Raw genomic sequence first — 15000 nt, 5'->3', positions numbered from 1 at the left:
CAGATAAGCTTTTCCTGGCCACTAAGAGAAGACGTAGGAGCCTGCACATTTAAAAAATGACAGACATTCAATGTGTCCTACAGTATATTCATTTTGGCACACTATACAAAGACAAGATTCATAGACAAAACAATTGAATGTGTTATGTAATGACAGGGCTGGGGGTACTGCCTGGATAAATGTCTGTAGGAGTAGTATGTTAACATCTATAATACATACATCTAAAATACTCCCGAATTATAAATACACTCGCAGAAGACGGCTGGGGAAATCCCTAAAGACGCTTAAGACCAGCAATGAATCTGTAATACTAACTGAAAAGCTTCGATCACTGGCTCCACTTACTGCACGCGTCCTACTCTGTTAACAGAGCTTCATAAATAATAGCTGATCCCTTTTTCTAATTAAAAGGCTTCTTGTTGTATTACAGTATTACATTCTCAAGGTGGAAGGAGGAGGGAATAGGATGCTTGTTTTCTCCTTTGTATAACCACTCTTATCTCTTTCTCAGGTTCCTGAATGCTACCTTTTTTTGTTTTCCTGGTTGTAACATATTCACTGCTGAATTTGCATAGCAGCTGCCGGATTAACTCGGGAAAAACAGAAGCAGGTGGTTGAATATGAGAGGAATTCATTGACTTTTTTCACACCAAGCTGTTGCTCTGTTATGTCTCTGGCTCTCGATTTAAACTCTTGGATACTGGTTAGCTAATGCGACTTGACTGTCGCAGTTCAAATGTTGGTTTAAACTGAGAAGCTGGGGGAACAGGCTAACTCACAGAGAGGCTCTTATGGCTTCCTTGAGGAGCTGGAGGTTAAAACACTTTTAACTGGGGTGGTACCTTTGATTACTCTCCATGTCTGTGTGACTTGCTGTTGAAAAGCTCCTTGTCTAAAAGGAAGTGACCTCCGGGAACGTTGAAGCACTTACCAGGCGTTCTGACATGGGTGTCTTGTCGCTGGCAGGTAGATGCTGCTCCAGGGCCAAAACGATGCAGTTGGCGATAATTGTAGCGAGGATCATGTACTCAAATGGAGTGAGAGGGTTAAGGAGCAGTTGGAAGAGAGGAGGCTGCACTCATTTCATTTCACAGCTTTACCATAAATTACATTTTCATATGAAATGTTTAAAGACCGACTTTTCAAAACAGGATAAATGGGTTTACCGGCAGTACAATGGAGTAGCCAATCAAGGTTGGTAACTCAGTCTAATAAAAACATGTCAGACGCAAATCATCCTGCATGTTGCTGTATGACAAATGCAATTCAACTTACATTTAGACATAATCTGTCCTCTAAAGCATATACCTTCCATCAGACTCTGGTTGAAGGCTTTATAGAAAGAAAGCATCCTATACATGCGCTCATGGTCTTTCCAGATGGTTGGCTATTTCTAACCATTTTCAATGGTTGGCTCATTCTGCAATCCATTTTCACTGGGTCATTGCCCGCGGGTCAGGGCCTATTGAGAGCCTATGAATTGCGAGGGAATATGGAGCTTATGACCATTAAGGCCAAGATGTAGGATTATTACCCATAAGACATCCTGATTATGCAACCATAACACTGATTTCCTGGCAGTAAACTTAAAAAGGAAATGGGCACGATGGCAAGTTGATTTTCAGTTTCCGGTGCATTTTTCTTTTGGTTCCATGGCGTGGGAAGTTCAACTTGTAGAGGGCACGGATAAATTGATAGTCATTGTTATTCTATTACAGCTAATGTTGTTCTCACACAGCGTCACCCACAGTGCAGATCCAGCTCTCTTCTTGGGTTGGTAAACTGCATGGACTGCTTACATTTATTGTCATTTCACTGCAAAACAAGCACTGACTTGATTTCTGGTAATTTAGAGGACTTTTTATAGAATGAAAATTGTCTAGTTTAATGTAAAAATGGGTCAAAAGATATTTTTTTTGCTTATGAACCGAGATTTTTTTACACTTCTTTTCACACCAAATCACAGGTTTCCAGACTTTTCTTGCATTAGACGGCATTGTCCTCATGGGCTGCTATTGTGGATCTAACCTTACTTCAAGATTTGGACACTTTCCCCATCTTAATTTAGAGGAAACCGCCTCAGACACACGCTGAAAATGTCATCCTGGCAGTACTAAGGCCATGACTCGCTGAAGTGGACATTTTTGCAGCGTTCAAAGTGTTGCGTGGAGCTGTGAACGTGGGCGACTTCAGCACCATGGAGAGGGCTCCTAACTGAGACAACGAGGCGGTGCTGCTACCCTGGACCCGGTCTCTCTTTCTCCAGAACAAACTGCGCCTTTTCATAAGAACGACATGACTGGAGAACCGGAGGGCAGTCAGCGTACGCAGCCACATCACTGACTCACTGCCCTTTTACGCACGCAGCTATTTTATTGACTTCTAGTTGCGTCGATCGTTTGATCGTTATTAACTAACGCTGGGAATGCTGCCCGGTAGACCGTTCACAGCTGACATTTTGACAAAAGAACTTATCAGTTGATGTGGACGCCTAGAGGCTCTACGCTGAGCTGGAGAATAGAAAAGGCAACACAAAGGGCGGATGTGAAGTCTTTTCACTGCCCGCAACTAAAACATATTTGTGTCATGTTGAACACAGATAAGAAGCGGGGCGGCAGGTGCAGTCAGCGTTGCGCGGAGAGGAAGAAAGAAAGACACTGTTGCTACTCCACAGTGTGAAAATCAACTGAAAGCACATAATATATAATCCACATCACACCTAGAGACACAACAGCTTGACTAATAGGCCTGCGGGCGGTGGTGTGTTTCTGCTTTTTAAACATCTGTGCGTGTGCGTGTGTGTGTGTGTGTGTGTGTGTGGTCCGCTAAACAAGGACGGACAGACAGACAGGTTATAGGCTCCAGATGCACCTGCTCCGTGCGTGGTGCTACTGCTTAGGAAGGATATGGCCACTCGGTTATTCGCTTTGCATACTTCCTGATGAGGTTGTCCTCGCGGAAGATGAAGAGGGAGCGGTTGACAGTGAGGCAGTTTTGTTTGACAGGGTTCGGGTTGTAAATGGCCATTGTCCGGGCTCTCTGGGCCATCGACTGCTTGTACACCCTCTGGCCACCGTGAGCGCCACCACCCCGGGCTCCCCCTCTCCCAGCGCCCGGTGCGCCTCTCCCTCCGCCGCCCGAGCCTCCTCCATAGCGGGTGGGTAGATCTTCTGCGAAGCGAGCCATTCTGGAAACGGACAGATCCAAAAGGGTAAATCCAAACTGGTGTCAGTGGAAACGGAGGGGAGACGCATCACAACAAACACACTTCATCCAAACCACAGTGTACAGAAAGCGCTGCGTTTGGAAAACAGAAAAAAAATAAATGTGTTGCCTCATTGAAAACCATGTCCTCTTGATCCTTTCCATCCATTCATCTTCAGGGAAAATTAAAAAACATAAAAGTTTAAAGCAATAAGAAAAACAAAAAAAAACACTTCAGCTGTAAAATGATTCACTTCGCTGAGGCTGTTGCATTCATACCAGCCGGGCTCTGGGTGGAAAAGAAAAAAAAATTCACGCTGAAATTTAAACCAAATCACCCTGTCTGTCTAAAATCCTGACAACATCCAAACACCAGTTGAAACGTTCAGGGTGTCAGGCAGAATCAGCAGGAGCGTCAGAAAACACCAGAATTACTCCCGTTTTCTTTCCCCAGCCGAAAACAATACCACCACAAGCCAATCCAACATCCTGTGATTTCTGTTTGATCGCTCGCTGTATGGGGGCTGAAGGCTATATAGCGAGTCCTCAGTGGAATAAGGAAGAGCGCATGTGACCAAAATTGGCCTATCGGTGACTGGAGCGCACAGACGCGCTCAGCGTCTGTTGGTTGGCTGCTTAGAAGAGAGACTGTAAAACTAATCAAGTTCACAAAAGCCCTGCGGGTCCGAACAGGAGCGTTAATCAATCTTCTTTTAGCGTCAACAAGGGGAACGTGGGGAAACGGGTTTTCTATACAGAGGACAGCAGCTTATAAAAGAAGAAGAACAATGTAGTAAGTGACCACATTCAGACTGGAGAAAACTCAAGCAAAGATCAGACTGGTTTTCTCAGGAAGTTGCAGTGAACTCACTAGATAATAAAGTCACACTTCATGTATGGAAATGGTGTTTGCATACCTACCTTGTTGGCATAATCAAACACTAAATACTGCATAATGTAAATGAAAAACTAATTCTAGAATGTGGCTCTGAACCACTAGTCTTCACATTATGTGCGCAATCCAGGGAAAGGTTGTTGATTCATTCATTTAAAAAAAAAGAAAAAAAAAAAAAAAAAGTGTCTTTTATCTACTTTTGCAAATGAACTCTTCACACATTTTTAATCACAAATGTGTGATTAAAAATGTGTGAAGAGTTCATTGCTTCACATCTTCATTGTTTGGGGTCCCACAGTGTCAAAATAATAATGGATTAAAACTACATTTTTCTTCTTCTTTACTACCTCATTAAAACCTAACACAGACAATTATTAAAGTGGCAACCCTTCACGAGAACTCGACTTCCACACTTAATGAAGGTGAACCCTCCCGCCCCCCCCCCCCATAAATTACCATTGTTATATCAAATAACAAAATACTTTTGTATATTCATTTTATTTGACAAAAGTCATTCACATAGAAATGTACATATTGATCCTACATGGTGACGTTACTGATGTTTGGGATCAGGTCTAACCGTTTATTTTTTTTATTTTGAGTTTTTTAACACCATTGTTACATTGTAGGTGATAGAAATAGAATAGAAATCACATCGCAGCTGCTTCAATGCATTTAGGGGTGTGGTCCAGGTCTAGACAATCTCCTGAACTCCAAACTGAATGTCAGAATGGGAAAGAAAGGTGATCTAAGCAACTTTGAGCGTGGCCTGGTTGTTGGTGCCAGACGGGCTGGTCTGAGTATTTCACAATCTGCTCAGTTGCTGAGATTTTCACACACACAACCATTTCTAGGGTTTACAAAGAATGGTCTGAAAAAGGAAAAACATCCAGTATGCTGCAGTCCTGGGGGGCCAAAATGCCTTGTTGATGCTAGAGGTCAGAGGAGAATGGGCCGAGTTATTCAAGTTGATAGAAGATCAACTTTGACTCAAATAACCACTCGTTACAACCGAGGTATGCAGCTAAGCTTTTGTGAAGCCACAACACGCACAACCTTGGGCAGTATGGGCTACACCCAGCAGAAGACCCACCGGGTACCACTCATCTCCCACTAAAAATAGGAAAATAAGGCTACAATTTGCACAAGCCCCTTCAGTTAAAACTAAAAATGTCATGCTGAGTTAATGAGTTCGAAATTTCTGTTGAGACATTCAGATGGTAGAGTCAGAATTTGGCGTAAACAGAATGAGAACATGGATCCGTCATGCCTTGTTACCACTGGGCAGGCTGGTGCTGGTGGTGGTGGGGGGGGGGGTGTAATGGTGTGGGGGATCCCTTTCGCCTTCAGAACTGCCTTAATTCTTTGTGTCACTGATTCAACAAGGTGCTGGAAGCATTCTTTAGAAATGTTGGCCCATATTGATAGGATAGGGTCAAACACGGTATTAGTATGGTGTTCCTAATAATCCTTTAGGTGAGCGTATAACCATGTTTTAAAGCTGAGGTCTCTTGAGACCCCAAACGAAGGTAAGACATAATTTTCTATAGTGGACCTCTGAAACCACGGTTCAAAAATCACATTTTTAAGCTCATCAAATTAGTAAAACTCATGACTTATCAAGGTGACAGCACATATATTGTACGATTTTTGAGTCGTTATAGACGGCCAGGCTCTCCAGGACCCCAGACAGCACAGTGGTGTTATTGACTACAGCAAGTGCTTTCCAACAGAAGCTCTGCACTAAACTGTGCATTTCTGAGAAACTCATAATTAGTACAGAATACAGTTTTTTTTCTCCTCTGTAATTTTATGTATATCTACTGAGATAATGACAAGACAAAAACTATGGTTTATACATATTTATGCAGACGTTATAACCTCTGTTGGCCTGAATGTGACTGCACTCCAGGCTTGGTGTCAGCAAAGTGCACGGCAGCTGATCGGCTGCTCTAAACAGGACTTTGTAGATTACTTACCTGAGTATTTGGGAATATTCCTAGATAATAAACTCTGTTTCTCTGTGAATATTAATTATGTTTAAAGAAACAAATATTTGGGCGCCCGGATAGCTCAATTGGTAGAGCCGGTGCCCATACATAGGAGGTTTACTCCTTGACGCAGCGGGCCGCGGGTTCGACTCCGACCTGCGGCCCTTAGTTGCATGTCATTCCCCCCTCTCTCTCCCCTTTCATGTCTTCAGATGTCCTGTCCGGCCTAAAAATGCCCAAAAAATAATCTTAAAAAAAGAAACAAATATTCATTTCCAAAGAAAAAAGAAAACACACACACACTGGTTTATTTGGTCAGTTGACGTTTCGGTCACAAGGACAAGAGACATACACAGTCTACTATGTGTCTTGAAAAAGGTCCGTTTAACGAATTTTCTTTTTTTCTTTGGAAATGGATCTACAAAGGACACAAAGCAAGTGGTGTGTGTGTGTGTGTGTGTGTGTTTGGCTTTCTACTAATCTTAAAGAAACATAATGCAAAATATTCAACTCCTTAAGGGAGTTCTTGGTCTTCTGTCACACAGCATTGCTGCATGGGATGGATGACCAGAAATACAGGAGCGAGGCGGCGACCAGTAAACTAATCAGGGGGCCACAGAGCTATTTGGGGGCTTTTTAGGAGGTTGAGGAGGAGGAGGGCTCTGCGAATCACAGAGGAACCTTCACATGCTCGGTTCTCCAAGTTTGAGAGGCTAAACGTAGCTTTTGGAAACAATGGAAATCTAAATTTCACAGGCGGTGTGTGTGTGTGTGTGTGTGTGTGTGTGTGTGTGTGTGTGTGTGTGTGTGTGTGTGTGTGTGTGTTTTAATTAACTATTCTCTTTCTGTATATGTCAGGAGTGAGTTATTTATCATAGGAAGGAAATAAACCAGCCATGTTTACGGTGGCTACAGGGATTCACAGACCACTATAAATTTAGGTAATAGCCTGTTGAGTTGAACATTAATTACCGTTGGGAACATTTTGTGTGTGGCGTTTACTGGAGATGATGGTCATGCTTTTCAAAATTAGATTTAGAAAATGGATTAAAATGCGACATCAAAAACGTTTTACTTGGTCACTTACTGTAGATTTAAAGCGTGTATTAGTTTTCACTCAGCAGCTCTTATTTCCTGTCTCCCCTTCAAGGGGCACACAACATAGATAATAGGCGACTTTTCTACATTTTTCGTGTCATTCAATCAACATAAAAAACAAAAAGTTCAAAAGTATGTGAACACAAACACTTCACCATGAGTAAACAAACACGTGGAAAGGTATGTGGGCAGTGGTGTCCACATACTTTTGGCCAGATAGTGTCAGCTCTGATACGGTGCTGTCAGTCATTTTGAAACAGAAGGTGTAAGGTGCCTTCTCAGACGTTTAGATGTTATAATGTATCTATGAACGTGTGTGAAGTGTGTGTGAAGTGTGTGTGAAGTGTGTGTGAAGTGTGTGTGTGTCACTGCAAACACCTACAGCACCAGACCTGACTAACCTTCAATCCAATTTATCCTAACCCTTAATCCAATTCAGTTAACTAACTGCACACCTGACTAGAGTAGTTCACTTATTCAAATCAATAGGCCAAGTATATATGGATCCAGTCTTATGTTATTTTGCTCATGATTTAAAAAAAAAAAAAAAGAAAAAAAAAAGAAAATCTAATCTGGCTCTCTGTTAACCTCATCTGCAGCCAAATCATTAACACAAATGCTCTAGATAAGGCTGAGGAGCCATCTAGTGGTTCAGCTAACGTACTGCAAAAAGAATACGACAGAGTCACTGTCTTATCTAGCCAATGTTGTGCTTACATTGCTATAATGTTGCCTTTGAAATAAAATCCCCAATGGAAAATATCCAGTGAAGTGGAGATTAATTTGTAAACAGTAGAACCCAAATTTGCCAAAAAGACCAATACTCTAATGCAGGGATCTTCTACAGGGGCACCTGGACCCCTAGGGGGGTCCTCAGAGTCAATGCAGGGGGACCTCCAAATTATTGATTCAAATCCACACTGTTTACTGGCCTATAGGTAAGGTAGTCACTAAGGCCATCCACAGATTACAGTTAATCCTAAGGATTCACTGTGCCACATGTGTAAAATCATGCCATCAATTATTAGGCTATTTCAATAGGTTAGTATTATATGCAAAAAAAGGTATGTATAAAGGCTTTAAGCCCCTGACACACCAAGGTCCGAAAAGTGCCTCGGAACACACTGAAGCGTTGCCGACTTGAATGTACGTTCTGCACGCACAAGACGTAATATGTCTCCATAACAGCAGGTGGCGCTAATCCGTATTGTCGCCCAAAAAATGAAAACTGGCAGCTGATTGGACGAACGCGTCACGTGGGTCTGGCTGCTCCCGGATTTTTCAACCGGGCATAATGGCGGCTTCGTTCGGAATACGATCTCATATTTTACGAAAATAGTTCACCGAAACATGTTTCTGAAAACATTTTAAGCGAAAAATAGGCCGTATAGTTGCTGAATCTGTCTTCATTTCAGATCGACAAAGGTCAGTTTAAAAGATTTGTCAGATTTTGAGAGGCTTCTTCACGCTCATCCCACTCTTCATTTCCGGGTTAGCGCTCCACCAATCAAATTGGTCATTGAGTCTGACTGCCTGCCCTCCGACCCAGCAAGTCAGGTCGGCCCAAATGAAGGCCGACGGCACGGAACAATCCGAACAGACTCGAGCCAGACTGTCCGACGGCCGATTATCGGGGTTGGTGCATCAGGGCCTTCAGGCAGCCTTAAAAGGTCCCATGACATGGTGCTCTTTGGATGCTTTTATATAGACCTTAGTGGTCCCCTAATACTGTATCTGAAGTCTCTTTTATATAGACCTTAGTGGTCCCCTAATACTGTATCTGAAGTCTCTTTAATATAGACCTTAGTGGTCCCCTAATACTGTATCTGAAGTCTCTTTTATATAGACCTTAGTGGTCCACTAATACTGTATCTGAAGTCTCTTTTATATAGACCTTAGTGGTCCCTTAATACTGTATCTAAAGTCTCTTTAATATAGACCTTAGTGGTCCCCTAATACTGTATCTGAAGTCTCTTTTATATAGACCTTAGTGGTCCCCTAATACTGTATCTAAAGTCTCTTTAATATAGACCTTAGTGGTCCCCTAATACTGTATCTGAAGTCTCTTTTATATAGACCTTAGTGGTCCCCTAATACTGTATCTGAAGTCTCTTTTATATATAGGCCTTAGTGGTCCCCTAATACTGTATCTGAAGTCTCTTTTATATAGACCTTAGTGGTCCCTTATACTGTATCTGAAGTCTCTTTTATATAGACCTTAGTGGTCCCCTAATACTGTATCTGAAGTCTCTTTTTATATAGACCTTAGTGGTCCCCTAATACTGTATCTGAAGTCTCTTTTTATATAGGCCTTAGTGGTCCCCTAATACTGTATCTGAAGTCTCTTTTAGATAGACCTTAGTGGTCCCCTAATACTGTATCTGAAGTCTCTTTTATATAGACCTTAGTGGTCCTCTAATACTGTATCTGAAGTCTCTTTTATATAGACCTTAGTGGTCCCCTAATACTGTATCTGAAGTCTCTTTATATAGACCTTAGTGGTCCCTCTAATACTGTATCTGAAGTCTCTTTTATATAGACCTTAGTGGTCCTCTAATACTGTATCTGAAGTCTCTTTTATATAGACCTTAGTGGTCCCTCTAATACTGTATCTGAAGTCTCTTTTATATAGACCTTAGTGGTCCCTCTAATACTGTATCTGAAGTCTCTTTTATATAGACCTTAGTGGTCCCTCTAATACTGTATCTGAAGTCTCTTTTATATAGACCTTAGTGGTCCTCTAATACTGTATCTGAAGTCTCTTTTATATAGACCTTAGTGGTCCCTCTAATACTGTATCTGAAGTCTCTTTTATATAGACCTTAGTGGTCCCTCTAATACTGTATCTGAAGTCTCTTTTATATATTTTTAGACCTTAGTGGTCCTCTAATACTGTATCTGAAGTCTCTTTTATATAGACCTTAGTGGTCCCCTAATACTGTATCTGAAGTCTCTTTCCCGAAATCAGCCTTGGTGCAGAATTACAGCCACTAGAGTCAGTCCCACAATCAGCTTTCCTTAGTATGTGCCATTTCTGTGTCTGTAGCTATTGAGGAGGAGAGGGGGGGGGCAAGGTGGAGGGTGGGGCCTTGACCAACTGCCACTTTGCTTGTTTAAAAGCCATGATCTCTCTCTCTCTCTCTCTCTCTCTCTCTCTCTCTCTCTCTCTCTCTCTCTCTCTCTCTCTCTCTCTCACCATTTCTAGCCACTGGGGGACCATAGGCAGGCTGGGGGAATGTATATTAATGTTAAAAAAACTCATAAAGTGAATTTTTCATGCCATGGGACCTTTAACATAAGCACAAAACTGAAATAATAAAAAAGGTAATTAACATAGATTTTGACACAGGCGGAACCTCTACAAGACAGGGCCTAAAAATAAGTAAATAAACAGGATCCAACTAAAGGCTCTCCTCATGTCACTGCTCAGCCAATCAGAAATCCCAGTCGTTATATATTGCATAGTGCATATTCCCAAACACATATTTCAATTAAATTGGCAAAAACAAGTTGACAATGACAAAGTAAGCCCAGAGCTTCTCGGGGGCTCTGGGGAAGTCCCCCCTCTTTGTCCAGCGAGTAACTAAGCCTCTTACATTAGATCAGGGGTCTTTAACATTTTTTTAAGCCAAGGGCCCCTTAGGCCCCCTAGTTAAAGAGGCCCTATTGTGCTTTCTGGTTTTATAGTTTTTTGTGACGTAAAAGGTCTTTAAAGTTCAAAAGGTTTGTATGACTCACCCGCGGGGCCATGGCGTGCTGCTGTTCAGGGTCTCGTGCTTCCAGAAGATCTGGCGCACGCCGTCTCTCCTTCCCGCTCTGCTCTGCCCGTCCAGGTGTAAAACTGTGTCATACTTGTGCACGGTGTTGGTGTCACCGGCTCTCCACGACGGCCCCTCCGGGTCTCCAGCGTCGGTGTCTGCCCCCTCGACAGGCCCCGCCTCCTCCTCCTCCTCCTCCACCTGCTGACTGGGACTGCCCCTCCTGTCAGGTGATGGAGCCCAGGTATCCTCGTACTCTGCCCCCAGGGTAAGCATCCTCCAGGAGCCCAACGTGGCTGCGCGTACCGCTGGGAACGTTAGGGCAAAGAAAGAAATTCATTCTGTTGGGATTTTTTTCTGGATGAACACACACACATGCATCAAAGTGGAGAGAGTTAAGGGGTCGGTGCCTTGCTCAAGGGCACCTCCGCAGTGCCCAGGAGGTGAACTGGCACCTCTCCAGCTACCAGTCCACATGCCGTACTTGGTTCCGTGCTGGAACTTGAATTGCCGATCCTCCGGTTCCAAAGCCAACACGCTGCGGACTGAGCTTCTGCTGCCCCCAATAAGAAGACACAATAAAGGCCTCACAATAGGAAGACATGGTGCCGTTTCTGATTCGTGGATGCCCAATTTTACATGCTGTACAATATAAAAATAACTTTAGGAAGTCAGCTAAAAAGTGGCTTAAATACACAGCTTCCGTTTGGCTAGCAAGGTTAATAGTTAACCGTCACCTTTTTCAGGGATACTCTTTTCCGCGAAGACCGCTAGCTGCTGTAAGCAACAAGTATTTGCAACATAGTGTTTTAACCTACTGTAATGCTAACGGATGCCATTTAGCTGCCTTCAAGATACCCAAAACCCTTGTTATACGTATACAATGATTTGTATTCCAGGTGGGGAAGAATCATTTTGTCCTCGTAGTTCATTTTTGAAAGTGCTTTCATTAAAGTATACATTTCACCTGTGTGGCATTTGAGGATTGGGTCTTCTTCGCTTCGGAGTAAGCTAAGACACAACAGCTCTGTTCAAACAGACATTTTGACATGTCACAGTAGGAAAAGGACAGATGTAATTAACAAAAATGACTGATAGCTGAATTCCATTTAGCTGTTATCGGTTTCAGGGTCCTGGTACTGTGCATGCTGGCTCCCTGTCACGCCATAATGGCTTACTGGGACACTGGGCCATCGTTAATGTTATTGGCAACACCTTGGCTTTTCCTGCCGTGCCAAGTCAAAATGTCCGCTGTGAAAAAGGATTTGGGGCCATTACCCAGCGTAAACTATCCATATCAAATAAAGTGCATTGCAAAGCTGCATACACATCCTTTCATAAGAAAGGGGGGGTATTATCTTAAACCGCTGTGGACTTTTTCCAACGTTGCCATAATCTCTCTTGATAATCACAATCCAGTTTCACTGCTAATTCCCCCAAATAGACACAGCCTTACTGATGTGTGTTTGAACAGTGCTGTGATGGCATTGCTTTAAAAGTCTACAATCAACTTTTGAACGGAGTTAAAAAATTATTAGAATCTGTGATTTATCATTTCCATTACACATACATGAAGAAAAAAATAACAAATAATATACATTTACATAATATAAATAACAATTTTGTATTGCGGAAATTATTTTCTGCTTTTCTATCCTGTTAATCATCCTGTGAGCCCCCCCACCCACACCCCGGCTGTCAGTTTGGCCCAGGGGCCTTTGCTCAGGATTTTCTACCCTAATGATTATTAATACAATAAAAAATAAATTAAAAAAATCTAAACCAATGCAAACAAAGAAGGTATGAACGAGAACGAACATAAACGAACCATAAACCACAGTCGATCGTCTCTCTTGCCATCTGGAGTTGTAAGGAAGTGCTCTCTTCATAACTGCTCTCCAGGGTTACTGACATAAATCCAACTGTGGGACAGTGGAATACAGCGACTATTTGTGCTGTATTTAATGTGCTGTATTATGTCTGCCTGCAGGAGGCACCAGGGAAGGGGCCCCAAAGACAAAAAAAATAATAAAAACATTTCTCCCACCTTGGAATGCGGAAAGGCTGCTTCCTGTCCGGCCAGTTAAGGAGCTCGTTATCAGACCGACCGTCTTCGATGCTGGAGGAGAAATACGTCTCGGATTCAATTATCGGCTCTGTTTTCGCTGTCCTCCGCCCTGGTAACCAGGAAGGGAGCAATCATCGGCCAGTTTATGAGACCAAAAGGGCCTGCACATGTTACACTTATTCACGTCCTGCTGTGTTTTCCTGACATTGGTGCTACAGGCAATATTTTTTATATGTACCTCTGCTGAATAATTCATGTTTTTACATAACTTTCTTCCTTGATTGAGTTCGGTTGCATAGTAGCCATACCCAGCTGCAATTGAGTAGAAGTAGGCCTACGTGTGAAAGTATTGTACTTTAATAGTTCCATTTTGAGACCCTCTTCCGTAGCTTCAGAGGAATATTGGCTTTTTTTTACTTCTCTGTTGTACGTCCCCCCCCACAGCTAAAGGGACTTGCGGAATAAGATTTTTAAGACTGTAATATTTCAACTTCTCAGGCACAGCTTTGTTTAGCTTGATAAAACACCGACACCTATGCGCATTTTAACCTTGCTAGCAGCGTGGCTTCGAGTGTTAAACATCACATTAAAAAAAAAAAACTGGACGAACTGCAATTCAAGATTGGTACAGATAGACATTTAAATCAATGTATGACCAAATACCTGAACAAACTAATGACATGTCAATTAGCCTCTGCTGTAGGCTACGTTGTGTAGTGCTAAGTAGCAACTCGTAGCATGCTACTAGCTATGCTAAACTAAGACATTACTGAAAGTGATGGAAGATGTCAATCAAGCACCGTTTTGCACACGTCTCCACAGTCCTGAAACGAGGTCTAATCAGGCAAATTAGGGAAAAAACCTGTGGACCTTTAACAAGGAATACCTTTTTGTCTTAAATTCATAATAGTTATGTCTCTGTATATAAATGAAATGTTTATATACTAAAAAATTCTGACTAAACTTAGAATTCTGACTTTAAAATACATTAAACTGGGCGCCTGGGTTGCTAACCTGGTGGAGCTTGCGCCCATGTGTAAAAAATATTTAAAAAAATAAATAAAAGTACATTAAACTCTGACGTTAGACTCAGAACTCAAATACATGATTCACACGTGGCCCTAATCGTCTTACGTATGTGCCTTTTAGTCCTAAAACCTGTAGTTTTGAATTGAAACAGAATTCTGAATCCATTATTTCACCTGCAATAAATCTATTCTATTGTGGGGTTACATACTGTACAGTATGTCCAACTGAAGCATTTTCTTTATTTTCTAAGCCCAATAGATGGGGATCTCTGTTCCTTGAGCTACTACTTCCACCACTGTTTATTTGAAGCTTCTATCAGTTTGAAATGAGCTCTTCAGCAGCCCTCTAAAATTACGGCACAAACTAGAGGCTTTGAAAATCCAAACTCGGAAGCAAACAGAGTGTAGGAGGTGTCCGCAGCTCCGATGCCACAGCTGCTCCAATATTTCAGCACTGGGCCCTGGACCCATCTGTCAAAACTGAGCTGCTGCTCGGTTCCTGCAGGGTCAAACTGACTGCAGGCTTCAGTTTGAAGGTTTTACAGTCACGTGTGTTTGTGGTTGACAAGATAAGGAAAGCAATCTCTACCCGGGCCTGAAGATAATCTGCGAAAAATGACACAACTGGAGAAAGTTCAAATTCTGCATCAACATTTTTAGGTAACATTTGAGGCAAACAGGCTGGCATTCTAAGAGAAACGTCAGCAAGTACAGCGTATCAGAATAAATGCATTAGTAGTAAATTTATTGAAAAAGATACAACCAATTAGATGGATGGTTCACGGTCCAGAAATATGTAACAGAACTTTATGAAGTGCATTTTTTATAACCTTTTTGTTTTTGTTTATATCTTCCAAGACTTTGCACAACAGTCACTGCTTTACTAACAACATTTAAAAAGACGGGTTGGCTTCTGTCGGCAAAATCGTGAAAAGAAAAATTAAAAATAGCCTACAGT

At 42.2% G+C, this 15000-nt stretch overlaps 1 protein-coding gene across 3 annotated transcripts in view; it reads right to left on the bottom strand.

The window, feature by feature from the left end:
* Positions 1–13693, bottom strand: part of cacna1bb (calcium channel, voltage-dependent, N type, alpha 1B subunit, b) — a 226803-nt gene extending 213110 nt beyond the window's left edge. Inside the window, exons 1-5 of one of the 3 annotated variants that reach the window (XM_039780356.1) lie at positions 13678–13693; positions 12994–13065; positions 10927–11254; positions 2909–3187; positions 932–1037 (exon numbers count right to left, since the gene is read on the bottom strand). In XM_039780356.1, the coding sequence (XP_039636290.1) occupies positions 932–1037; positions 2909–3187; positions 10927–11222 (681 nt within the window). In that variant the 5' untranslated portion in view covers positions 11223–11254; positions 12994–13065; positions 13678–13693. Of the gene's footprint in view, positions 1–931; positions 1038–2908; positions 3223–10926; positions 11255–12774; positions 12843–12993; positions 13066–13677 lie in introns of those variants that run through there. The other 2 variants (XM_039780357.1, XM_039780358.1) reach the window with 2 other exon arrangements.
* Between the last annotated feature and the right edge of the window lie 1307 nt (positions 13694–15000).

The sequence above is a fragment of the Perca fluviatilis genome, chromosome 17, assembly GCF_010015445.1.
Source record: "Perca fluviatilis chromosome 17, GENO_Pfluv_1.0, whole genome shotgun sequence".
NCBI lineage: Eukaryota > Metazoa > Chordata > Actinopteri > Perciformes > Percidae > Perca > Perca fluviatilis.
The sequence above is the reverse complement of the archived record's forward strand: the minus strand, read 5'-3'. Positions and strand labels throughout refer to the sequence as shown.